The 25924-nt window shown below is 43.5% G+C and overlaps 1 protein-coding gene across 1 annotated transcript in view; it reads right to left on the bottom strand.

The window, feature by feature from the left end:
* FDFT1 (farnesyl-diphosphate farnesyltransferase 1) overlaps window positions 1-22810 on the bottom strand; it is a 36885-nt gene extending 14075 nt beyond the window's left edge. Inside the window, exons 1-5 of the mRNA XM_077779667.1 lie at window positions 22741-22810; window positions 13832-13929; window positions 12800-12983; window positions 5753-5881; window positions 2167-2358 (exon numbers count right to left, since the gene is read on the bottom strand). Coding sequence (XP_077635793.1) covers window positions 2167-2358; window positions 5753-5881; window positions 12800-12983; window positions 13832-13929; window positions 22741-22779 — 642 coding nt within the window. The 5' untranslated portion in view covers window positions 22780-22810. The remainder of the gene's footprint in view (window positions 1-2166; window positions 2359-5752; window positions 5882-12799; window positions 12984-13831; window positions 13930-22740) is intronic.
* Window positions 22811-25924: the final 3114 nt, after the last annotated feature.

Here is a 25924-nt window from a genome sequence, read left to right as displayed (position 1 = left end):
GAGGTGGGTGGGGGATGGGCTAGATCGGTGATAGGCACTGAGGAGGGCACTTGTTGGGATGAGCACTGGGTGTTGTGTGTAAGTGATGAATCCCTGAATTCTACTCTTGAACCCAATACTGCACTGTATGTTAACTAACTAAAAAACAAAAAAGAACTACGGTATTATGCACCTGCATTTTTCATGTAATGATAGAGCCTGGAGATTACTCCAGAGTAGTACAGTTCTTGTGCTCCAGCAGGTCAATATACCATAGCTCATTCAATCAGTCCTGTATAGAGGGACATCCAGGTTGTTCATAAATTGTAACTACTACAAAGGACACTGAATCAACACGCTCCCAGAGGACTCATTTGCCAAACTGCCAGCCCTCAGGGCTGTACAAGCGTATGCTCACCAGCCACACAAGAGTGCCTGGTTCCCCAATCTTGCTTCAGGCTTATCAGAATATGACTGCCAGTCCAATGCAAGAACAGTATCTCAGGATCCTGTTATCTCATTTTTGGGGTAAGCTATTTGAACTGACCTTCATTAAGCACCTGGGCTGCAGTTTATCTCATTTTACACACACCACCGCCCTGTGGTATGAACTATTCCATTTTACAGAAGAGGGAAGTGAAATGTGTACAGGACTGCAGAGCTGGTGCTCACGAACAAGACTTGGGTGATGCGCCTGTGAGAGAGGCAGTGTCGTACAGTGGACAGACCCTGGCTGGGCTCCAGGAGATGGGGGTGTCCCTTCCAGTGGCCGCTGACTCACTCACTGCAGGTCCTCACACGAACCCGTTCCCTTCTCAGGACTGGTGTCAAAGGAAGAGCGGTCAAGAGCTGCTTCTCAACCCAGCCTGCACAGTAGTCACCTGGGAAGCTTGACAAACTACGACATCTGAGCCCAGGATAGTTTTAATGTGAATTTTTCTTAGGAATAAGATTGATCATCTTTTCAGCTGTTTAATGATCTTTCTTTCTGTGATCTGTTCTCATCTCTGTCTGTTTTTCTATAGGGTAATTAGTCTTAACTTTTCCTAACTTTTAGCAATCTTTATATTAGGAATATTAACTCTATTTGTGGTGTAAGTTGCAAATATTCTCCCTACTTGGTCAGCTTTCTTTTTTTCCACTTTAAAACCACTTGGTTTTTGGAAACCATTTTATGGAAAGCAACAGGCAAATGCTAGGATAAAATCAGGAAATAGTCATAAGATTTTCTAGCTTTCTGGGGCACCTGGGTAGCTCGATCAGAAGACTCTTGATCTTGAGGTCGTGAGTTTGAGCCCCACATTGGGTATAGAGATTACTTAAATTTAAAAAAAGAATTAAGGAAATATATTTTCTAGCTTTCCTTCTGAATAAAATCAATGTCCAAGCCTTTCCTTTCCCTATCTATTTTTTTTTAAATTTTTTAAAATGTTTTATTTATTTCTGAGAGAGAGAGAGGCAGCGTGAGCAGGGGAGGGTCAGAGAGAGAGGGAGATACAGAATCCAAAGCAGGCTCCAGGCTGTGAGCTAGCTGTCAGCACAGAGCCCGACGTGGGTCTCAAACCCATGAACCGTGAGATCATGACCTGAGCTGAAGTTAGACGCTTAACCGACTGAGCCACACAGGCACCGCCCCCCCATCTGTTTTTTAAATGAAGTCAAAGATGAACTCTTGTCTCTTATAATGAACATCTGTAGTTTTTGTCTATCTAGCATCTTCCTCCCTCCTGCCATAGAATCCTTCTTCCTGGGGCAGGTGGGGGGAATCCATCTGTGTGTGTCGGGCAGAGATAATCCAGGTCTGGCCAAAGTACTCACCCCTATGGCTACAGTAGCTGATTATGGGATGGGCACAGGAACCAAGCCCCACCAAGCAGGCCTTTCCTAAGGACTTTTTTGTTAAGCTAGTAGGTTATGAGTCATGGAGTGTTATACCTACCGCTTGGAAAAAGCCTGTCTAAGAGATAGAAAAAAGGGGACAGAGCACCCCCCCCACACACACATATGACTGAACCTTGGATTTAGCTATTCTACACTGAAGCAAACTAAATCTTAACCTCTTTTATACATTCTCCTACGTTCCCTAAGGTAGCTTGATTCACATTTCTATCACTTGCAACCAAAAGATTTGTTTTGTTTTCAAAAAGTATTTGAAACTATTTTTCCCAAATGCCCTAACTCTGTTACCTCTTGAGGCCAAAACTCCCTTCCTTCTCGTTGGTCTTCCAGGTAATCACGAATGATGTTTGTTTTCTGCAGAAACAGGCCCATAGAATTGGCACGCTCTACATCTTCACCGACCAGGGGGTCCTCTAACTCTGAGGCGGAGAACAGACGGGAAAGGCCAATTCCCACCAGCCCGGCGACATAGTGACAGTACTGTAAAAGATTATTTTTAAAGTACTTTAATAAATATTTACTAAAATGAAAACGGTAAAGATCATTAACTACAAAACAAAAACAAAAACAGGTCCCCAACAGTACGTACATCTCATTTTGATTAAAACACAAATATACACTATGGACATGTAAGGAATAAAAAACATCCAAAAGGGATGTGCACAAAAGATTCAACCACAGTGATCTCTGATCTCTGGCTGGTGTGATGTTTTTATTTTTTTCACCTGTATTTTCTGTACTTCTACTGTGAATATGCATAAAAGGTTACTGAAAAAATGAACTAGTAAACTTTTTGAGATCTAAAATGGAGAGTGAAGGCAATAAGGGAATAATGAATATTCTAATAGAAGCCAGAATACTAAGTAGAGCTTAATCCTGAAGACACTTTGAGATCTGGCAGTGTCTCAAAATCTTCATTATACAGAAGAACAAAGCACTACCACCATGTTCTCGACACTGTTTTAAACACTCTGCATATTCAGTCCTCCCAAACACCTTTATGAGGCATGTGTAATTTAAAAAATTTTTTAATGCTTATTTATTTTTGAGAGAAGAGCAGGGGAGGGGCAGAGAGAGAAGGAGACAGCAGATCCAAAGCAGGCTCTGTGCTGACAGCAGGGAGCCCAATGCGGGGCTTGAACTCACGAACTGTGAAATCATGACTTAAGCCGAAGTCAGACACTTAACCGACTGAGCCACCCAGTGCTCTGAGGCATGTATTATCACCACCATTTTAGGAAGCTGGCGCAGAAAAGAAGCCAGTTAATTGCCCAAGATCACTCATCTGGGAAGTCAGAGGCCAGTGACTGAAAGCCAGGTGGTCTGGCTTAAAGGTAGGCTCTAACAACTTGGCTGAAACTGCCTCTCCTCCAAAGAGATCTTGGTAAACATCATTCTTAATTGTCAAAGAATTTTTTCCATAAAAGTGGCTTGTTAAAGCTATCTTCTCCTGAAAAGAGTACTGCAAGAAACTTAATGCAATACTCTTACGAAATGAATGGCCATTAGACAATTTAGGAAGTGGAGGGCAGTTAAAGAAGGGAGGCACACTCTGAGGAGGGCATTAGGAAGGGTAAAAGTTAGGGAAAGACCAAAGAGGAGGGTCTTGGGTTGAAAGAAACACAAAGCCAGAGACAAACCAAGGAGCACAATGAAACAGCAAGACGAATGCACTTGAAATATGGTCTAGGAAAGGAAGAATGTGGATAAAGAGTAAAGATATGCTACAATTAGACAGAAATGAGCTGTGGGAAACTACAAGAAATTTCCAAAGAATTACTAGAAATTAAAGAACATTAGTACATGCATAGGGATGTCCAAGGAAAAGTATATTTTAAGGTAACAGTTCATTGGATAGAAATAATATTCCTAGAATGGAGGTAGTCCTCTTCCTCCACAGCTGAAGGGAGAGGGGGGAATCATTAAAAGTAGTGACCTAATCAGAACTTGCACTTAACGAGCTATCATTAGGTTCCTTGTGTGAATCTGCAGGGCAGAAAAGGAAGTCACCACGAAACTAACCAGTGATGATTTTTGGCCAGGAGGAGTTTCAGCTTTAACTTTAAATTGATCAATTGCTACCCCAGCACCAGTCACACTCATGGTCATCTGGAGAACATAAGCCAGCAGTTTTGACGACTGAAGGATTAGGATGCCAGACTTTGGACCTACATTCACCCAATGCATATGTATGCAGGAGTATCTCATCTGAAATCCTAAGCTAAATACCATTAAAGATACAAAATACATACATACCCAATTCAGATGATTAAAATGTCTTTGCCTCCAATGAGGTGATGAAGGCGGCTCACAACCACCAGGCCTATGGAAAATGGGCAAGACTTCTTCCTTCTATCCAGTATTCTGATATTTACTTTAGTCACCAGAGTCAATTAGGTCACTTGGTCTAGATAAACACTCCTTCCCTGCCTCCTACTCCTACCCTGGCCAATATCCTACTCAGCTGCTGCTCAGGAATAAACTCAGGCCAAATAAAAGCCATTATAACTTTATCTGCCACGTCATCTGCTCTCATAGCCCTTTCCAGCTACCCTGTCTCCTGAGGAAGACAACCTCATCCACTGGGGTCTCCCACTGCTAATCCCCACAGATACCACTTATAACCGCCAGAGGAATTGGGGGAGGTTAAGACACTTGGAACATCTCATACTGTGTTAATTCTGTAAGCAGATGACGGGAGAGAAAAAGGTAAGGTATTGGAGAGGTGCTCACTCCTCAGCACAACACACCCAAGATCCAAAGTTAGTACCAGTTCAAGTGATGCCTACTTCTCCCAAACAAATGGGGTCGAGCTGGCACCAAGTTTAAAAGTAATTTTGTGTAGAGGCACTTGGGTGACTCAGTCGGCGAAGCATCTGACTCTTGATTTTGGCTCAGGTCATGATCTCACAGTTCGTGAGATTGAGCCCCATAATTCAGAAGATCGAGCCTCCAGGTATCAGCGCAGAGCCTGCTTGGGATTCTCTCCCTTGCCCCTCTCTTGTTCATGCTCTCTCTCAAAACAAACAATAAATAAATGTAATCTTGTGTTAAGTGGAACTGGAGAAATGATTCAGATACTACATTGTGTACACCTACACATGTACTCAGAAATGGAAAAAAAGAAAATACAAAAAACATATTTTTAAGATTTGAAAACCACTAATATGTTTATATTACATGAAGTAATTTGGCTATTTATCTAAAATATCACAGCGTGGGGCGCCTGGGTGGTTCAGTTTGTGAGGTCAAGCCCTAAGTCAGGCTCCTTGCTAACAGGTCAGGGCCAAGAGCCTGCTTTGGATTCTGTGTCTCCCCCCTCTCACCCTTTCCATGATCATGCTCTGNGGTGGTTCAGTTTGTGAGGTCAAGCCCTAAGTCAGGCTCCTTGCTAACAGGTCAGGGCCAAGAGCCTGCTTTGGATTCTTGTCTCCCCCTTCTCACCCTTTCCATGATCATGCTCTGTCTCTCTCTGTCTCTCAATGATAAACAGACATTAAAAAAATTTTTTTTAATAAATAAGTCAAATAAAATAAAATAAAATAAAATAAAATATCACAGCGAGTCAGAAACACTTTTAGAAGCTTAACGTCTTTACCCCTGGGACAAGTTCTATCTACTTTGGCCTAACTTAATGATAAACATCCCCCAGGGCATGGATTAGTTTGGGTATTCAAGGATAAGCCCCTATATTAAGTGTTTATGATGAGCTATTTAAACTAAACAGATGGGAAAAACCTTGGAACCTTGGAATGGGTAAAAGCAGAAACCTTGGAACGGGTCGACAACTCTATCCCTCATTCGGAAGCGCACAGTGAGCGCCCTCGGCTCTGTCTCACGTACCACACACCAACACCACTTTGTAACCACTAACCTTGTCCCACTCCTGTTCGGACGTCACTTGTTTAACCAAAAACTCCGCCATCCCAAATCCCATTTTCCGGCAAATCTCAGCAATCACTGTTTGATATTTCTCAGCCAGATTTCTAAACTCGAGGGAGATCTGAAATAGAAATCACACAAAAAAACCCAAAAAATATTAAACATGTATACACATTGGGAACCAACATGGTACCTATAGATTGTAAAACAAAGCAAGAGTGAAACTCATTAAGGCTTCCAAATGATTCATCTATAAGCCCAACATCGAGGTTATGCTAGTTTTCTACATACTGAATAATAAACTCAGAAATTTTATAATTATTAAAATAGAAGAGGCTAGGGGCACCTAGTTGGCTCAGTCGGTTAAGTATCCAACTTCAGCTCAGGTCATGATCTCACAGTCTATGGGTTTGAGCCCATGTGGTGACAGCTCAGAGCCTGGAGCCTACTTCAGATTCTGTGTCTCCCTCTCTCTCTGTCCCTCCCCTGCTCATGCTGTCTCTGTCTCTCAAAAATAAACACACACTAAAAATTAAAAAAATAATAACAAAATAAAATAAAAATAAAATAGAAGGGTCTAAAATGCTAAGGTTTCTACACTCAAAATTCAAAATCTTACAATACACTCATCTTCCCAACATATAATAAATAAGATGCTTCAACACAGAGTAGGCATAAACATAAGAACTTTAGGAAGAATGCCCCATTTTAGACAAACCTCATGGGATAGGGGACTCTTTCCTGCAAACATGTATCAAGCACTTCCTCCATAACAAGCATTGTTCTAGGCACTGGGGATGCACAGCCTTGGAAAGGACTAGAAACTCATGCCCCTGTACAGTTTACTAAGATCAGCCAGCTATTTTCTGTCATCAATTCCCAGTTTCTATCATGAAGTTATAGTGTCTCCCCTCTAGAAGGCTATACATTTTAATTCCTCAAACAACTCAATTTAGCTCAACCTGAGGCATGCTACCCAACATTCTTTTTCCATAAGCCCAAACTTTAATGTAGAAATCATACTGATATTTTTAAAATTCACTGCTATTATACAAATGTCCTATTTAAGTTCAAAGAAGTATTTCTAGATGATCAAAATGCAATATGGAAAACATCATGAAACTTCTTTATAAAATGCTACAAACTATTAATAGAGTCAATATTGAAAACAGTTAGTAGACTTTATTAAGCATCACAAGTGTGAGAATTTCTTGCTCCATGTTTGCAGAAAGGTTAGAAAACGTGCTCAAGAAACACCTATATGTAAAGACCCGAGGGAAAACAAGCTGGCTGCACAGCACGGAAGGGATTCGGAAGCCTAAGACACCTTAGCATTACTCTGAACAACATAAACTGGTAAACTCCTGTAAGTTGGGGGCGCCTGAATGGTTCAGTCATTGAGCTCAGGTCATGATCCCTGGGTTTGTGAGTTCAAGCCCTGCATCAGGCTCCCCTGCTGACAGAGCAGAGCCCACACTGCATTGTCTGCCTCCCTGCTTCTCTGCACCCCTCCCACTCTCAGATGCTCTTTCTATCTCTCTCTCAAAAGTAAATAAACATTAAAAAGGAAAAAAAAACTCCCAAAAGTCCATAAAATCAATCCAATCTTTCGAGAACACTGTTCTTTCCAGAATAGCTGCTCCAAGACAAAGCCAAAAAATCATTCTATTGTGGATTGAAACAAATGAGCAACTCTATCAAAGGGCATTTGAATCCCTGAATCTCCCTGGACCCCATTCTGTCAACAGATCCTTGACTCGGTCATTCTGTTTATGAGACCAAAGGCCAATGAGGTGGGGGAGGAGTGGCTCAGATTCTTAAAATCAAGCACATCAAAATACACACTTCACTGCTGAATGTGAACCATCCCCTTCAACTTTTTGGGATTTATTATTATCTAATTATAGAATTCAAAACATGAAAACGAAAATATCTAGGAAGGCGCATGGGTGGCTCAGTGGGTTAAGGGTCCGACTTTGGCTCGGGTCATGATCTCACTGTTTGAGTTCAAGCCCCGTGTCGGGTTTTGTGCTGACAACTCAGAGCCTGGAGCCCATTTCATATTCTGTGTCTGCCTCTCTCTCTGCCCCTTCCCTGCTCGTGCACTGTCTCTCTCTCTCTCTCTCAAAAATAAACATTAGAAAAAAAAAGGTGACAGTGAAGAGCCCGACATTTTCCCAGACACCTGAGGGAGGGAAAGCACTGAGGGCTCCTCCGTGCTTGGCACCCGCTTTCACATACTCTCTAGGAGCACCAGCAAGCTCTGCTGAGTGAAATGAGCCACAAGGACGTTTTTATTTAAATATTTATTCATTTCTGGGGTGGCACAAGCAGAGGAGGGGCGAAGAGAGGAGGTAAGAGGATTTGAAGCTGGCTCTGTGCTGTCAGCACAGAGTTCCACGCGGGGCTTCAACTCATGAACTAGGAGATCATGACCTTAGGGGAATTCAGACGGTCAACCGACTAAGCCATCCAGGTGCCCTGAGCCATGAGGACTTTTTACTATCACTCCAGGTAACTGTTTCACAACTACAGATTTCTAGGACTGAGTCACTCTCTCGTGATTCAAGCACATAAAGGAAGGATATCATGGTGAATCTACTAGTATAACGGAGGAAGGCCAAACACCAAGTAGGGGTCAAGGGTAGCATGAGACTTCTATCAACCTATACTAGAAACTCCCTATAAATTTCAGGATGGCATGATCAAAACACTGGGTGATTTTACCTTCACTTATTTGCAAAGTCCTGTTTTTAATCAATTTTTAAAAAGGCAGTAAAGGGGGCGTTTGGGTGGCTCAGTCAGTTAAGCATCTGACTTCAGCTCAGGTCAGGACCTCACGCCTCACTGAGTTCGAGCCCCACACTGGGCTCTCTACTGTAAGCACAGAGCCTGCTTCACATCCTCTGTCTCCCTCTCTCTGCCCCTCCCCTGCTTGCATTTTCTCTCTCTCTCCCTCTCAAAAATAAAATAAACATTAAAAAATATAATAAAAAATAAAAACAAAAGGGCAGCAAATTATCCAGTGATTAAATATTAAAACTACATTAACATAAAATCATAAATAGTAAATCAATAATGAAATATACTTTGTAACTAATTCACAGCTCAATAAGTATATATTATTATTGCTATTATCATTTAAAAATACTCTGTTATCACGAAGACTAATTTCTAGTAGTACCAGGAAAAAAAGATGTGCTCTAATCTCATCCATAATATACAATGAGAGTTCTAGAAAGCCTGACTTTAAAAGATACCAAGTAACAACTACTAAAGCATAAAATACCAGGTTCAATCTCAAGGCACACACATTGAGGAAGGGGTCACTTAGAACTCTCTGTCTAGGCTTTTGCCTAAAATCTGTGGGATTAAAATGATCTTAAAATGATCAGTCATTTGTTAAACTAGGAACCTGTGAAAAATAGGATGCTCTGTTCTCCTGCCTGGACAGAGGTGCCTCCACAACAGCCTGAAGGACTCGAGGGTGAATTTAAAATTCCCTCAGGACCCGGTTCCGAAATGCAGCAGGGCAGGCCCCTGACCCCAGCTCCCAGCCTGCGCGCACTCTGTCCAGCACCAGGAGGCCTAGGGGCGCGGTGGCTCAGGGAATTCCAAACACGCAGAGCATAGTCTAGAAGGGGAGCTGCATCAGTTCTGGGCAGGCACACTCCCATGGCCCTGGGAACCCCCTACCCCTTTGAGAGTGAGAAGCGGTCCTTTTGCCTCAGAGTAGGGCCCTCGGCACCTGGGTGGCTCAGTCAGTTAAGCGTCCGACTTTGGTTCAGGTCATGACGTCACAGTTTGTGAGTTTGAGCCCCGCATCCAGCTCTCTATCAGCTCAGAGCCTGCTTCAGATCCTCTGTCTCCCTCTTGCTCTGCCCCTCCCCCACACCCTCTTCTCTCAAAAGTATGTAATAAAACATAATAAAAGAAATGGCTGTGTGCCTTGTCTAAGAGCAGTACTGTGTGAGTGAGGCCAAGTTATCTGTTCTGCCTTAGGCCTCGCCCAAAGCTGACTGTCCACCTACCCAGACTGCTTGACCTTTCAAATTGTGCATCATATCTCAAGGAGGTGGTGGGACAGATCAGCATGTGTACAAACCTTTCCCTAAGAAAGTAAGGCACTGTGAATTTCCATACATTTCTATCTCAATTGAATGATAGGCTGAAAGGACCTCCAGTTCAAAGGGTGGCTCAGTCGGTCAAGTGCCTGACTCTTGGTTTTGGCTCAGATCATGATCTCGTGGTTCATGAGTTTGAGTCCCTCACTGAGCTCTGTGCTGTCAGCACAGAGCCTTCTTGGGACTCTCTCTCTCCCTCTTTCTCTGCCCCTCCCCTACTCCACTCTCGTGCTCTCAAAATAAATATACTTAAAAAAAAAAAGTAAACAAAACAAAGTTACACTTTCATAAAACACCTAGCTCCATAGATTTCACAGTCATAAGGATATAAAGGGTTAACACTGGGAAAATAGTGACACCTGGCCTGTACTCTCTGTTTCAATCTACTCTTCCAGGGCTAGTCTCTGTTTTCAGGACAGTAGTGTCTGTCAGCCCTCACCTTTTCCCCAACACAGGAAAAGATAGATTTTATGCTGAAATTTTCTTTTTCTTTTTTTAAATCAGTGTTTTCTTTTTTAAAAAATTTTTAATGTTTTATTTATTTCTGAGAGAGAGAGAGAGAGAGAGAGAGAGAGACAGCGTGAGCAGGGGAGGGTCAGAGAGAGAGGGAGACACAGAATCCAAAGACAGGCTCCAGGCTCTGAGCTAGCTGTCAGCACAGCCACTCAGGTGCCCCTATGCTGAAATTTTCTTGAATTGTCGTTTTTTTTCGTTGCAATGCAGTATTTATGAAGAAGATTTCGGTTTTCTAAGCATATTGGAAATATTATCTAAACATTTACCAGCTCTCCCCCACAAATTATTCTAGCATTCACACATTTTCATATCCATTTCTGCTGAGTGGATAGGGCCACCTTGATTTTTAAAATACCTATGACATTTGTCCCATGACTAGAAATGATTTGTTATGAATCTACTCAAGTCGAAAGTAGTTAGGAAGGTTTTTTTGGTTTCGGAGGCTCTAGCTAGAATATAACTTTTTAAAGTGAGAATACACATCAATTATAAAGGCTCTGGGACCAGGGTGCCTGGGTGGCTCAGTTGGTTAAGCATCCGACTTCAGCTCAGGTCATGATTTTTCAGTTCACGGGTTCGGGTCCCAGATCAGACTCTGTGCTGACAGTTTAGAGCCTGGAGACTGCTTCTGATTCCATGTCTCTCTCTCTCTCTCTCTGCCCCTCCCCTGCTTGCACTTTGTCTCCCTCTCTCTCTCAAAAATAAATATTTAAATAAACAGATAAATAAATAAATAAAGGCTCTGGGACTCTGTCTGCAGCACTTTCTCTACATTAGCGGAGTGTCACAAGTTCCTCAGTGAATGGCTGTGGATTTCCAGTCAGAGAAAACCCAACCTCTGTTCATGTGAGAGGTATCCTGGGAGAGCTAAACCAATGGCCCCTTCTCTGGGACAGAGCTCTAATTCCTCACCTAATGATGCTTCGCGGGCTCTTTTTCCTCTCTTGTATTGTAGCACTGCACTCTATCAGCTCCACCTAGTAATTCCTCACAGACTTTTACTTTTGGTTTGAATCGTACTGTATTTTATTTTTGTCTTTGTCAGTGAAGCACACTCTCAGTAATCTCAAATAGCCCTTGCTCACTCAAGGAAGGAGTCTCCCAAACATTCTTCTGTAATGGGTGGATTCCTTGCCTCCCCACTCAGGAATATAGACCTGTTTCAATAGCAACAGCCACGTGAGGACTATCCTTCGCCCCAGATTCTAGCAATTCTAGCCCCAGGTTCAGGGCTTCTTTGGGCTATTAGAGAACATGAGACTTTGCTAAATCAAACCTTTATTTATAAGGTAAGAAAGAAGCACTTATTTGTGTGATAAGACATGCAAATTCCAGGAAAGTAAGACCTAATTACATGTGTAACATAAACTTGCCAATTTTCTAAAACTCAAGAGTTTAATTATAAGCCACTTTACTCCAACAGAATGGACTAAACACCTACTATTTATCGAACACTTAGTAGGCAGCAAGCAATCTTCTAAGTACTTCATTTTCATTTATTTATTTTATTTTAGAGAAGGAGTGTGAGTGGGAGAGAGGGGCAGAGGGAGAGACAGAGAGACAGAGACGGAGAGAATCTCAAGCAGGCTCCACCCCCAGCGTGGAGCCCAATGCTGGGCTCCATCTCATGACCCTGGGATCATGACCTAAGCTGAAACCAAGAGCTGGACATTCAATCAACTGAGCCATCCAGGTGCCCCATATGAGTTTACACATATGAGTTTACACATATGAACTTAGCAATCCTGAGAGCTCTTAACTTTACAAATGAGGAAACCAAGGCACAGAGAAAGGCCATAAGTGGCAGGGCATCGTCATGCTTGTCTGTCCTCACCCCAGCTGCTAAAAGCCTGCTCCCTACCCTGTAGCGGCTAACCATCAAGAACAACATATCCATACTACCCGGTCAAGGGTACCAGAAGCCAGCAGGCAGCACTCTATACTTAGGCTGTATTACACGGCAACAGGTTTGTGAGCGAGCCTGAGAAGCCATCTCTTAATACACTAGGTTCGGAATGTATCTTTCTGAAGAAAGAAACACTGGACTTGCAAGCAACATACTGGTAATAATAACAGAAACTAACACCATTCTAACCTGGATTACCTCTTAGAAATCTCACACGAGGTAGGTATTATTATTATCTCTATAGATGAAGAAATGGAGGCTTAGACAGGCCTCCACATCACTAAGCAGTGGTTAATAAGTGGAAGAGGTAGGATTCCAACCCAGGCAGTTTGGCTTCAGAGTCTCGGCTACCAGAGTTCTTACCCATCACAGTACATGACACTGTCGTCAGACTGCTTATTTCACTGCTCTCTCCTGGTAAGGGGGCTAGCCGACAACTAAGTCATCAATTATCAACACAGCCATACACAGAAGAGATATGTAATTCTGCTACCGTTGGGAAGTCCTCTAGCACTTGTCGATCCTTCTCCTTGCTCTCCATGTACCGCCAGTCTGGCTCATAAAGGTAAGAGTGGAAGTTGTGTAACAGTGGGACCTTCTTCTCTACACTGATGGTCATGTCATCTTCAAGGGTGTCCAGAGCTCGGAGGACCAGATAAAATATGCATACCGCATGGCTGTAAAAATGGAAGAACTATTAATATAAAAGACAAACATCCAAAGACAAGTATTTTAAAATAACATGTCACTAATGCAAACTGGCTATAGCCTTACCTCTAAAGAACTCTGAAAGGAGAGCCAAAGCCTTCCGTACTTAAGGACACATCTCAGCTTTCTTTTCTTAGATGGGAGCAATGGACTTTAGTGGTTTATTTATAAAACACGAAATAAAAAACCTAGCAGCTGGATGTCACAACTACTCCCAGAACGAGTTACATTTAACTACTGTTGAACAACCATACAAAGATCAACAGATCAAGTGTTTACATGGAACTAATATGTTGCAGATAAGAAAGCCTTTAAAAGCCGCTCTAACTTCTCAGTATAAATACAATCATACACAAAGGCAATTGGTCTAGGTTCCATATGCAGTCTGCACAGCAGCAACTTGGGAAGAATTAGCCCCATATACTAGAATTGCAAAGCAGCCTAAGTGAAGCCAAGAAAAAAAAATGCATGACCTACAGAGACAGGTTCAGCTGCCAGAACTAAAAAAAGTTAATAAACACCACCATCTACTCCCCCCCCCTTCCTCCCCGCTTCCCTGAAGCTGGGCCCACAGGGAAACTATTAGATGGCGAACTGCCTGGAAGGGCATTGTAAAGTAAATACAGGGGTGTTCCAAACAGACCATTGCCTTCACTCAGGGGGGGCACGAGTGGGGCACGAGTGGGGCACGTTCTAGCTGAGCCACAAGCGGAGACTGCAACGCCAGGGGCTGGCAGAAAGTAGCTTCGAATGGCTCAAAGTCCGCTGGAAAAGCCTTCTTTCCCCAAGTGAAAAAAGGAGCTGTCTGGCCACTCACCGCATTTCCCCATCCAGCGCCTCGATGACAGCTGCGAAACTGCGACTAGTCTGATTGAGATACTTGTAGCAAGTTTTCAAGCTGCTGCTGAGCGAGTCCTGCGGGCAGAGGAGACACACGGTGGTGGTGGGGGACGCGGAGGAGGAGCAGGAGTGGGAATGGGGCAGGAGGCTGGCCGCTGGCGGGCTACGCAGCCGGCTGCAGGCACCCTCACCGCGTGGCCAGTCCTTGGAGGNTGGGGGCCACCGCCCTCCGGAGGTCAGCCCCGCCCCCGCAGGCCAAGGCTCGAGACCCCTCCACCACCTCCACCTTCCTCCCAGTCTTCCCCTAGTCCCCTGAACACACTGGCGGCTGGCAGAACCCAGTCCACTCTGACAAGCTGGCTCTTCCTCCAGATGTCAGAACCTCTCCTTGACCAAACTTTCGTCGGACTCTCTGATCCTTCCATCTTTGCACTTCTGCGCCTCTCCCCGCAACGCCCAATTTTAGCAAGAATCCTGCTACTGACCACCTAGACCGTCCTGCAGGGTTCCTCATCTCCCATCATCCCATCGCCCTGGCCTGCTTCCAGCAAGAATCCTGTTAGGTTAGGTCGTTTGGCTAGAATGCCCCTCACTCCAGATGTTTCATCTCAGTCATTTTCCATCCACTGACCCCTCCACTCTATTGTTGGCTGGAAATCCCCACTTTTCCTTATTATATTAGAAACTGAGCCCAAGTCTACACTGGGGTCTCTTTGCCCCTATAGCTTTTCTGAATAAAACCTATTTCTACCACTTTACTGTCCACTTCTGGCGTTTCTTGAACACCTGTTGAAGTCTGCTAACCTCTGGAAAGCTAGCGATTACTTTTAATATTTCTAATCCTCTTTCTTTTTCATATTAGTGAGCTGTAATGAGCTGCTTCCTGAACTTTACTCTTCCCTAAGGAAAATGAGAAGTGTTTTTCCAGGGAAAAAAAGCCCTATTTTCAATGCAAGCATATCTGAAAGAATTGCTGAGTGTGTGTGTTACAGAGACTTTGATTTTAGAGCTGTTTTACATTCACAAGAGAATTGAGTAGAAAGTACAGAGTTCCCATATACTCTCCTCCCAAACCCAACCTCCTCACTGTCTTTGTAAGAGAAGGAAAACATTTGAAATATCAAACAGGACAGTGGTTAAAAATATACATATGGCCTATCACCAGGTTGATATACCACTTTGGAATGTTAACAGTGACCATGAACCTCAGTGAACCCATGTTCTTTTTATATGTATTTCCTAAATTCCCTATCATGGATGCATATCATACTGTCAAGAGAGTAATCCTTGAAAAAAACCACAATGTCGTGAGAATTTCATTTCATTGCCATGTTCAATTAAAAAAATTATTAGTAAAGGGGCACCTGAGTAGCTCAATTAGTTAGGTCTTTGCCTTCGGCTCAGGTCGTGATCTTGCAGTTTGTGGATTTGACCTCCACGTGGGGCTCTGTACTGACAGCTCAGAGCCTGAAGTCTGCTTTGATTTCTGTGTCGTCCTCTCTCTGCCCCTCCCCTGCTCATTCTCTGTCTGTTTCTCTCTCTCTCTCTCAAAAATAAACATTAAACATTTTTCTGTTGGGGTGAGAACTGGGTGTTGTATGTAAGCCGATTTGACAATAAATTACATTAAAAATGTTTTAAATTCTTAATAAAAATTAATACTTACTGAGCACCATATATTAGCAAAATCATTTAGTGCAGGGTCTGGCATATAAAAATACTCAGTGAAGGTTTGATGAATAAATGAATACACTTAAGAGTATTTAAAAACCATTCACCAACTCCTTCCCTCTCAAGTGTGGAGAGGCAAGGCTTCACAACAAAACAAAAGAAACAGAACAACAGCTATTACTGAGCTCCATGGCAAGCTCTTCACATAAACTGTTGTTACCAGGCCACAATAATGCCTTTCTTTGTGCTGCCAAATGTTTTAATCCTCAGCTATACCTAAAGGCTTTGAGGGCTGATTTCTTTAGCCATGAGTTCCACTAAAAAGCTGGACAGGTTTTGAAGAGCCACAACCTTAAAGAACACTACCCCTCCTACCAACACCTCCTCTGCTCTTTAAAGGAGCAAAGTCAATAAATCCCTTCCCTATCTCCTTCCCTCATCATTCTTTTCCCAGTCACCTATTTGTTTCCGTTCTTCACTCTGAACAGTAAATCCATCAGATTATCAAGAAGATATAGGAAGATATTAAATGCTGGAAAAAAACTCTACGCACTATAAAAATTTCCACTGCTTGACTCACATGAGTTGGCAGGCAGGGGAGGGTGGAAAAAAAGTCTAGGGACTGCTGCCTGTCCCTAGAGCCTCCTGACGCTCTCCATTGCTGTTTGAGCTGAAGTGCACCCCAGAGAACTCTCAAGTAAGAGAAAACAGGGATGAAGGGCATTTAGAGGAAGAGCGTGCCGTGGCCAGAAGGGCAAGACTAAACTTCCAGGACTGGGGCTCCAGCCTCACGCGTGTTCCACAAGCTATCAACCCTTCTGACAGCTTTCCTTAAGACTTTAACACAGATTGCTCAGAATAGGGAGAAACCCCACAAACAGAGCCAAATTTATGTAACAACAAGGTTAACAGCTACCATCTATTGTGCAGATACTACATGCCAAGCACAATACAGACATTGCTTTTTACCCTTATATCCTCTAAGGAAGATATTACAGACCCACCTACATTCAATCTTCATGGCCAGATGTGTGGCAGAATTCAGAATTTTTAGTGTTGTAGAAAGCAGGCAATAAGATGCATATACAGCCCCAGTTGTTAGGGAGTAACATCCCATAATTAAGTGTTAATATTTCTCCTGCCCAACAATGTGAGTATACTAAGCCAGGATCATTTTGATTCAGGGCAGGTTTGCTGCCAAATGACTTTGAGCCACATTTATGAAAAAATTCCTCATTTTCAGATCATTTGCCAGTTGGGAAATTGTGGGTAATGGGCCTCTGATCAATATTTCTACTTTACAGATGAAAAAACTGCTGCCTGGAGCTTAAGTTACCAAAAGTTATTCAGCTAAGAGTCAGGATTTTGACTTGACAGAAGCCAGAAATGCATCATTATGAAACATCTGCCTTTTCCATTATGTGCCCCTCTGAGTGAGGTCATACAACTTGCGGGTGACAGTAAGCCCCTATTTACTGATACACTCCTAAAAATTCAGTATAAATCAAGTTTACTGAACCCCAAATCTTACAGCCAAATCCTTTTGTGACAGAAATAGTCAGCCCTCAATATCTACTAAGTGTACATTTCCCCCCAGTTTAAATGAGGGAAACTAAGATCATGTTAAGCGAAGGAAACTGTACGCTCCTCTGTTTAACTATTTTCTTTTCTAATGGCTCTTTGGGCTTAAAAAGGACTCAGAAAAGTTGCAGGCAACAAATAATATTGTACTGTATTATTCATCAAATCTTGGAGCTAGAAGAGTCTCACTTAAAAAAAAAAAAGAGATTATAGTGTGGAAGGTCTTTCTCCTACCCTCTCACCATTTCTCTCTCTAGGAGTAACCAAGGCTACTCTTTTCTCCAATAGTCTTATTTTATAGAAAAGAAAATGAGACAAGTCAAGTTTCTGGACTCAAATCATAACCTTATAAATTGTGTCCCCTGACTTTAGACACTCAGATCCCTTGCACCGCTATTATTCTTCTCTGTAGCATTATCTCCACCTGAAATCTTACATACAGTGGACTCTTGAACAATATGCTAACCCCCACATAGAAAATCTGCATATAACTTTTGATTCCCCAACACCTTAACTACTATTAACCTACTGTTGACTGAAAGCCTTACCAATAGCAACAGTCAATTAACAAATAGTTAATATTAAATGTTATATACTATATTTTTACAATAGGTTTGAGAAAAGAAAATGTTATTAAGAAAATCATAAGAGGGGGGCCTGGGTGGCTCAGTTGCTTAAGCATCTGACTTTGGCTCAGGTCATGATCTCAGTTTGTGGTTTCGAGCCCCGCACTGAACTCTGTTATCAGCGCAGGGCCTGCTTCGGATCCTGTCCCCGTCTCTGCACCTACCCTACTAGCGCTATCTCTCTCTCTCCCTCTCTCTCTCTCTCTCAAAAATAAACAACTTAAAAACAAAAAAGGAAATCATAAGGCAGAGAAAATATATTTATAGTACTGTACTGCATTTATAGAAAAAATCCATATATAAGTAAATCTGCGCAGTTCAAACTCATGTAGTTCAAGGGTGAACTGCGTTTGCTTTTTATCATTCTCTCTCTCTTCCTCGGCTCATAAAAGCAAGGTCTTCACCTATCTTGTTTGCTGTTGTATCTCTAGCACCTAAAACAATATCTGACATGCAATTGGTGGTCACATATTTGGGGAGGAAGGGGGGGGGAGGAAGAAGGGAAGGCAGGAAAGGAAGGAAGCCCCTATACCCCAGATTGGGAAGGGAAGAAAGGAAATAGGGATTATAGAGTGTCTGGGACGTTCCAGGAGCACGGGTGACAGTGGTGGGATCTGATCTGCTATCTGAGGCCCGTCAGACCTAAGCTCTTCATCTAGAGCAAACTAGAAGCATGCAGGTTTTCAGACTAGCCTGAGTTGGCATCCTGGAACCACTTCTTGCAAGCCATATGACCTTGACCTTGCCTGATTGCTTTATGCCACTGTTTCCTAATCTGTAAAATAGCAGTAATAATTGTACTTATCACTTTAGGGCTGCTGTCAAGATTGACTAAGTATGATGAGTTACAAATGGGCCACAGAAGTTTATGGCTCTTTCCATCAGGGGATGGGGTTTTCTCCACATCCTTGAAGCTGGGTTCCCTTGCGACTATCTTTGGCCAATAAAACAGTAGGAAATGTGACTCCAACAGAGGCTTGAAAACTCCAGAGGCCATGCAGAAGCCAAGGGCTAGCCTGCTGGATGATGAGACACACATGGCCCGGTCTCCCCTTGACACTGCGGCCTACAGCCTGCTAACCGCCAGATCGTCCAGCCATAAGCCAGCTGGCCAGCTGAGCAAGCCCAGAAGCAACCAACCAAACTGGCCCGGACAAGTAGAACTCCCGAGCCCTCCCAGATGACTATGAACTTAAGTTGTTAATATTTTAAGTCACTGAGGTTTTTTTTGTAAATTCGCAGCAAAATATAAAGTTTATCACCTTAACCATTTTTTTTTAAATTTTTTTAAATGTTTTATTTACTTCTAGGAGAGAGAGAAAGCGTGAGCAGGGGAGGGTCAGAGAGAGAGGGAGTCACAGACTGAAACAGGCTCCAGGCTCTGAGCTGGCAGTCAGCACAGAGCCCGACGCGGGGCTCGAACCCACGAACTGCGAGATCATGACCCAAGCGAAAGTCCGACGCTTAACCGACTAAGCCACCCAGGCGCCCCACACCTTAACCATTTTTAAGTGTTCAGTTCAGCGGTGCTAAATACATTCACACTGATGTATAATAACCAGTCTCCAGAATTAAGTCACTGTTTTGGAATGGTCTGTTACTTGGTGAAACCTAACCTAATACACTGAGATAACAGACTTGAAGAGCTCAGTACAGTGCCTGGCACACATAAGAACACAGTAAATGTGGTCCATTGCTATTATTAGGTAATTATGATCATTATTAATTTGATTATTCTAACTCACAATATAATTTCTTCCCAATCCCGCTCACTTGTCGAATTTGTGTTTTAAACACGTTGCTTTCCTTGTGTCATACTTCTGCTCTTACCCACTACCTGCTTTACTGATTACAGCTCGGCTTGGGACTCCCACATGCACTTAATGAACTTTATGCTTCTAGCTTACACTCTTCAATTTCAGCCAAGTTGGTTTCCTTATCATCCCATACACAGCATGTCCAGGCCTGAGTAACCTGGCCCATGGTAGCCTTTCGACTGAAGATCTTCCCCACTAAACTAAATCTGATACTTACAAAGTACTTTTCCTCTGTTTTCTGAAAACTTTTCACTGTAAAACACTTCCAATTTCACTAAAATTTCCTGAAATCAAAATGTACTCAAGATTACTTGGCATTTCCTAGGCTATCTTACTTTTGTACACCTATTCTCCGCTAGACTGTGAACATATCAGGGTGGGCATTTTCCACTTTGTGTCCATCACACCCAAGTGGGTCAATTTTAGCGGCATCTGGACAATCCTCTGTTTAATGTGTCTCTGTGGCCCATCACCTGAACAATTAGCAGCATGGTGGGGTCAAAAGAAAGAGCTCTGCAGTGAGACAACCAGGATGAAAGGCAGGCTCCACCCCTGAATAACTAGACCTCAGGCAATTAATTCACCTCTTTATGCCACTGTTCTTCATCTATAAAACAGAAAAAATAACAGTACCTTCCTCATAAAGTGACTGGAAGGTTTTAAAAACAGATGCAAGGAGGAGCATAAAATAGTGCGTGGCACACAGTAAGAGCTCAATAAATGTTCGCTGTTATTACGACACCCTTAATCTAAAAGGTAAAGAGCTAGGTTTAAAAAGAGTTTTAGCATAGGGGCTCCTGGGTGGCTCAGGTGGTTAAGTATCAGAGTTCAGCTCAGGTCACAAGCCCCACATCGGGCTCTCTGCTCTCAGCACAGGGCCCGCTTCAGATTCTGTGTCTCCCTCCCTCTGCCCCTCCACCACCTCTCAAAAATAAATAAAACATTACTTATTTCAGTATTTTTCTACTTGCTTGAAATATTTTATAATTAAAATACAGTTTTTAAAGTGAAAGGAGTCTTCAACTATGTTACATAGAAATACCACATCCACAAAAAAGGAATTTAAAGTGCTGAAATGAGCAGACCACACCGAAAGAGGACTGTTCAGCTTTGGATGCTAGACTTTAAAGAAAGAGAGAGACCAGGCTGGTAAATGATCTGGAAAGAAGAACATTTAACGAATAACTAAAGGAAGAACATAGAACATAGAATATTTGGCCTGGCTATCAGTATTCCAACTTAGAAAGCACAGGAGAGTTCCCCTAAAATATGTCAAGTGCTGGATTACAAACACGGGTTAGACCGTGGCTCCAGGAAGAGAAAAGACTGAAAACAGTTCCGCTCACTGTACTATAAGGTAGCACTTCCTAAAACTGAAAAAATGTCTGAGAATGAAGTGGGCAAGTCTCCAGAGGCAGTGAACTACTTGTCACAGGTAGTGCCCAGGAGACTGTACAAACTGGTGTGCAAAGCAGGGACTATCCTTGGGGTCACAGATCTTCAGAAGGGTATAATATTGGACACTGTTCTCCCCTCAAAACACACAAAAGTACAGTAATATAAATGTTTGCATATAATTCCAGGAAAGCTCCGAAAACTCTCAGTAAGAATCTCTAATTAAACACCTACTGAGCAAGGCACAAGAGCAATGGAAAGTTGTACTTCTTATAAGCATCTCAAAAGAGGACTCTCCTATCCCAACCAGAAGTGATTTTTCTCTTCTGTCAATGTCTTTATGGCATTTACTATCTTCTGCCACATTTACTTAAGTTTATCTTGTTTAAAAAGCTAGAGGTTTCTTGAGGGTACTGCACCCACCTTTTATTCATTAATTCACCAAAGGTACATCGAAGGAGATTTCCTATATCCAAATAGCTTCAAAATCCAGAATCAAATACAGAATCTTAGCTCTGAAAGGGATTTGGGGATCATAAGCCAATACACAAATATCCACAGCACAAGATGTGGGGCTGACATAAGGTAAACAGTATGAGAGAAAATGGCTGAGGGAGTTGCAGAGGTAACTTGTTATGGTGCTTTCCTAAATTTTCTCTGAAAGTCTTATAATGTCTTATTCACCTGAGAAGATGGTAAGCTCTCTGTATGTCTTATTTGTCTGTCTGTACCTGCCATGGTGCACCTACCACAACAGCTAGCACGAAACAGGTGTTTAAAAATGTCTGCTGAAGGGTCAATTGAGGTGGCACTGACTGAAGCTAGACCTTGAAGGACGAGATGGATCCTGAGTGATGAAAGAGAAAAATAAATTTCTGATGGGCAATTTAAAGTGTCCTTAATAAAGGACACCCATTAAGAGTGCATGTAAGCAAAAAACAGTATCTGTGATGTTTCCCTTGGAGAAAAGAATTTAAAACTTTTGATATAACCCACTAATTGGGCTGAAAGTGTCTATTCATTCACCCATCACTTAAGAGCGATCACTTAAGTTTCTTGTTGGAATAAATACCTGTGTAAGCATTCATTTAACAAAGGCTACAAGAATGAGGCAGATGAAATATAAATAAATAAAACCAAGTCTGGCCTTCAAGCAACCAACAATGTTGGCAGATAAGTAAAAAGAACTTGGAAGAGTAAAGATGTGTTACTAAAAAACTGAAGAATAAGGGATTGATCAGATTGCAGGAAGGAACCTTATACAAGAAGTGATGTAACCGAACACTGGAATGATAAGCAAGGTTTCATTCCAGAACAGGTATTGTGACAATATCTGCATGGCTTTTTACATTCACAAAATTCTCTCACAGGTCCTCTCCCACTTACTCTACCTACGGGATCTCAATTTTGCAACCACCAGTTAAGGCACAAATAACATCAATGCTCAAGGACTTAAGGAAAAGTGAAGAAAAACTACCTGGCAAGCAATGTCTTGAAAGCGTAGAAACATCAAGACAACCTGAGGGAGAGCTGGAGACGGAAGAGGAGGCCTACCAAAGGGACCACAGCCACCTGGGCCCAATTTGGAGTTTGGGAAGCAAAATTAGGCTGGGCGGGTGGGGCCGCCAGAAGGGGCGAGGATCTGCCGCCCCGAGGGAAGGAAGGTGCCTGAGGCGTTTGTCATCGGCTCGCCTAGCCCCTAGCCCAGGATTTTGTGCCCGGTCCCCCAGGCCCCAGGCCCCGGCGCCGCGCGCAGCCGCCCCGCCCCAACCAGGATGCAGGGATGCTCGGCCCACCTGGTCCATCTTGGGTATCACCCTCCGCCGGCCTCCCATCTGGAAGCGCAATAGGTTGTAGAACTCCTCCGGGCGTNGTGTCTCTGGCTCTCGCGCCGCTTCCCGTGGGCTCGCGGGGTGGACTGACGGTCTCTGACTGGCTAGGACCGCTCGCACCAGGAAGACGCAGACCAATCGGCGGTAGGATGAGTCTGGCGTGACGACCACAACCTCTGGACTAATTGGAGAATGAGAAAGGGACAGGCGAGCGGGATTGGTGCTTTTATGGGGGCGGGCCTTTTCCTCAGCTCTCCCTAGGTGGACGTGAGGCTGGAACACAGAAGGGTCGTAACGTGGCGCTGCGGCTTAGGTGCGGGGGATTCTGGCCCAAGCGTGAGCTTTTGGTGAGAACCCAGCAGACCCCAGCGGGCGACAAGACGCTATGATTTTGTCAGTAATCCCTCCATCTGTTTCGTCGTGTTTTGTCCCGCCGGCCGGATGAGCTCTTCACGGTCTGCACGGGGCCGCGCTCCTCCTGCGCTGGATCGGCGCAAGGCAAAAGGCGGGTGGGCCCACCACTGCGGGGTCGGTGCTTCTTGCAACACAAGACAGCAAAAGCTTGGCAGGGCCATCCGCGGCACTTGCAGCACATGGAACCCCGGGCACCTGGCCCAGCAGTGACCCCCCTTCTTTGCCCGCTTCACAAAGCCTTTCACTTCCGAGTGGTAGCACTCAACTCCTACAATTTCAACTCTAGGACCTCTTTAAGGTGTTTTAGATCCCGAACGAGTCTGAAGTTTTTCTACGACCTCTGTAAGAGGGATGTGGAAATTTAGATCTCCATCGTAGGTCTCTCGAGTCCTAGAAACTACTTGCTACTGCAGCTTCCCACCCCCAATCTATTTTAACACAGCAACCAGCTATCGTTTTCAATTTAAGCCAGATCCAATCACTGCCTAAAACTCCGCAACCTCTTCCCTTTTCAGTAAAAGCCTACGTCCCTAAAAGTGTCTACAAAGGCCTGTATCATTACTCCTCCACCCCCATTACCTTTCAGGCCTACAATCTTTTATCACTCTCCCCTTCTCTGGCCCTAGGGCTTTTTTGTATAGCTGTTCACTTAACCCTTCCTGCACTATTTTACCACCAGATACCCAACTAGCTACCTCCTTCATGTCCTTGATGAAATCTCACCTTCTCATTTAGGCCCACCCTGGTCATTCTATTTTAAACAGCGTTTGCACACCCACCCCCACTGCCACTGCTGATTCCCAGCCTGCTCTAGTTTTTTCCCCATAGTACTTATCATGTGCTAATAACAAGATTTAAGATGTTCAGTGTCTGTTGCCTATTGCTGGAGCGTAAGCTCAATGATTGGGAGATCTTTGTTTTGTTCACTGTCACACCCCCAAGTGTCTAGAGCAGTGTCTGACACATACTAGTTGAACAATTAATATTTACTGAACTAAGCTGGACCTCCTTTTTGAAGTCCTTCAAACAGTGCAAACTTAACATGTCCATAACTGAAATCTCTAACAAACTTTTTCTGGTGAATGGCACTAAGAGCCTCCCAGCTGCCAATGATCAAATCTAGATGTCATCCCTAACTCGTCCTTTCCCTAAACTTGTCCCCTTTGAAATCATTCATCAAGTCTACAGAGTCCAAGGAACAAACATTTCTTGTCTTCATCTCTCCTTTGTGATCCATCTTGGTTTAAGTCCCATCTTTTCTCCCAAACTATTTTGAAGTCAACTTCCCATTTCTCTCTCTCCTTGCATTCCTGTGTGACAGCTTGAGTAATTTATCTAAACGCACCTTGATTATATTACTCTCTTGCCTACAATTCTTCAAATTTAAATTTCTCAAAGGAAATGCCTTTCAAGAGAATATTAAGGATTCTGGAAGAGAATAAAAACTCTCTCAGCGCGCCTGGGTGGCTCAGTCAGTTAAGCATCCGACTTCAGCTCAGGGCATGATCTCGAAGTTCACAAGAGCCCACTTCAGATCCTCTGCCCCAGTCTCTTTTGCCCCCCCCACCTCAAAATAAATAAACTTAAAAAAGAAAGAAAGAATAAAAACTCAGCATTTGGCAACCACATTCCTTTTTTTGGGTTTTAGCCACCTTCTATCCCATCACTACCCTGCCTTCTAGCCCTGGCCCAGCCCTGGCAGCACTGGGGGGGTTCTCAGACCGCAGTATACCCCAGTCTCTGCCAGAGTAATTCACCTCCAGGGTGCTCTCCCCTGCTCTTCGCCTGGCCCCCCACCTCACGGTCATTACAGCTCAAGTGGAATCCCCTCCTTCGGAAATCATTTTCTGAAGTTCCCTGGCCTCATCATTATCTGTTCTTTAGCTTCAACAGCCATCCGCCGAGCATCAGCAGTGTGGCAGGCACTGAAAAAAACAAAGATGAGCAAGATGAGCTTTGACCCCAGAGAGTTTCCGGAGGCACCACGCAAGACACGGTTGATGTAATGGTGCTGGCATTTATTAGAGACATAGTTGAATCCTAATCCAGCTCCTGAGTCTGACCCACGTGCCCAGCCAGAGACTGCATATACAAACAGACAATGCTGTTATATACCATAACGGCACTCTGATCCACGACCTCTGCAGCAATAGGCCCAGAAATGTCAGGACTAGATCAGTAACTTCTCTTATTGTGCCCTTCCTTTCCACTCAGGAACAACCACAGAAAGTCAAATAAATCGCTTAAGATACCCAGCTGCCAGTTAGCCTGCTTCCCGCTCCTCTGTGCCAACCTCCTCCCATCAGAGCACACCTGATTCCTTCCCTTTTGTTCATTATAAAGCTTTCCCACTCCCCTGCCTCTGAGTCTCTGCCAAATGCAGATGACAAGTGATAGTGGCTGCTGCCCTTGCTACACGGCAAGCTCTGAATAAAGGGCCTCACTTGTTCCATTTCAGTAGTCTGTATTTCCACGGATCTCAGTACTTGCATCATATTCAGTGGATGCTCTCATCTGGAAATTGGTGTGTTCCAGTATCTCTCTTCTGTCCCTTCCCTGTGAACTCAAGGCCAGAGGCCAGGTCACAATGTCACATCTGGCACAGTGCTTGCCACCGAAAAAATCTCCACTACTTCCTGTCGGATAACAATGCTTGAAATTGGAACTGTACTCAAAATTTTCTTTTTTTTTTATTTACTTTTTTAAAGATTTTATATATACATTTTAAAGTTTA

Source organism: Crocuta crocuta, unplaced genomic scaffold, assembly GCF_008692635.1.
Source record: "Crocuta crocuta isolate KB4526 unplaced genomic scaffold, BGI_CrCroc_1.0 scaffold158, whole genome shotgun sequence".
Lineage (NCBI taxonomy): Eukaryota > Metazoa > Chordata > Mammalia > Carnivora > Hyaenidae > Crocuta > Crocuta crocuta.
This window is presented reverse-complemented; position numbering and strand designations above follow the sequence as displayed.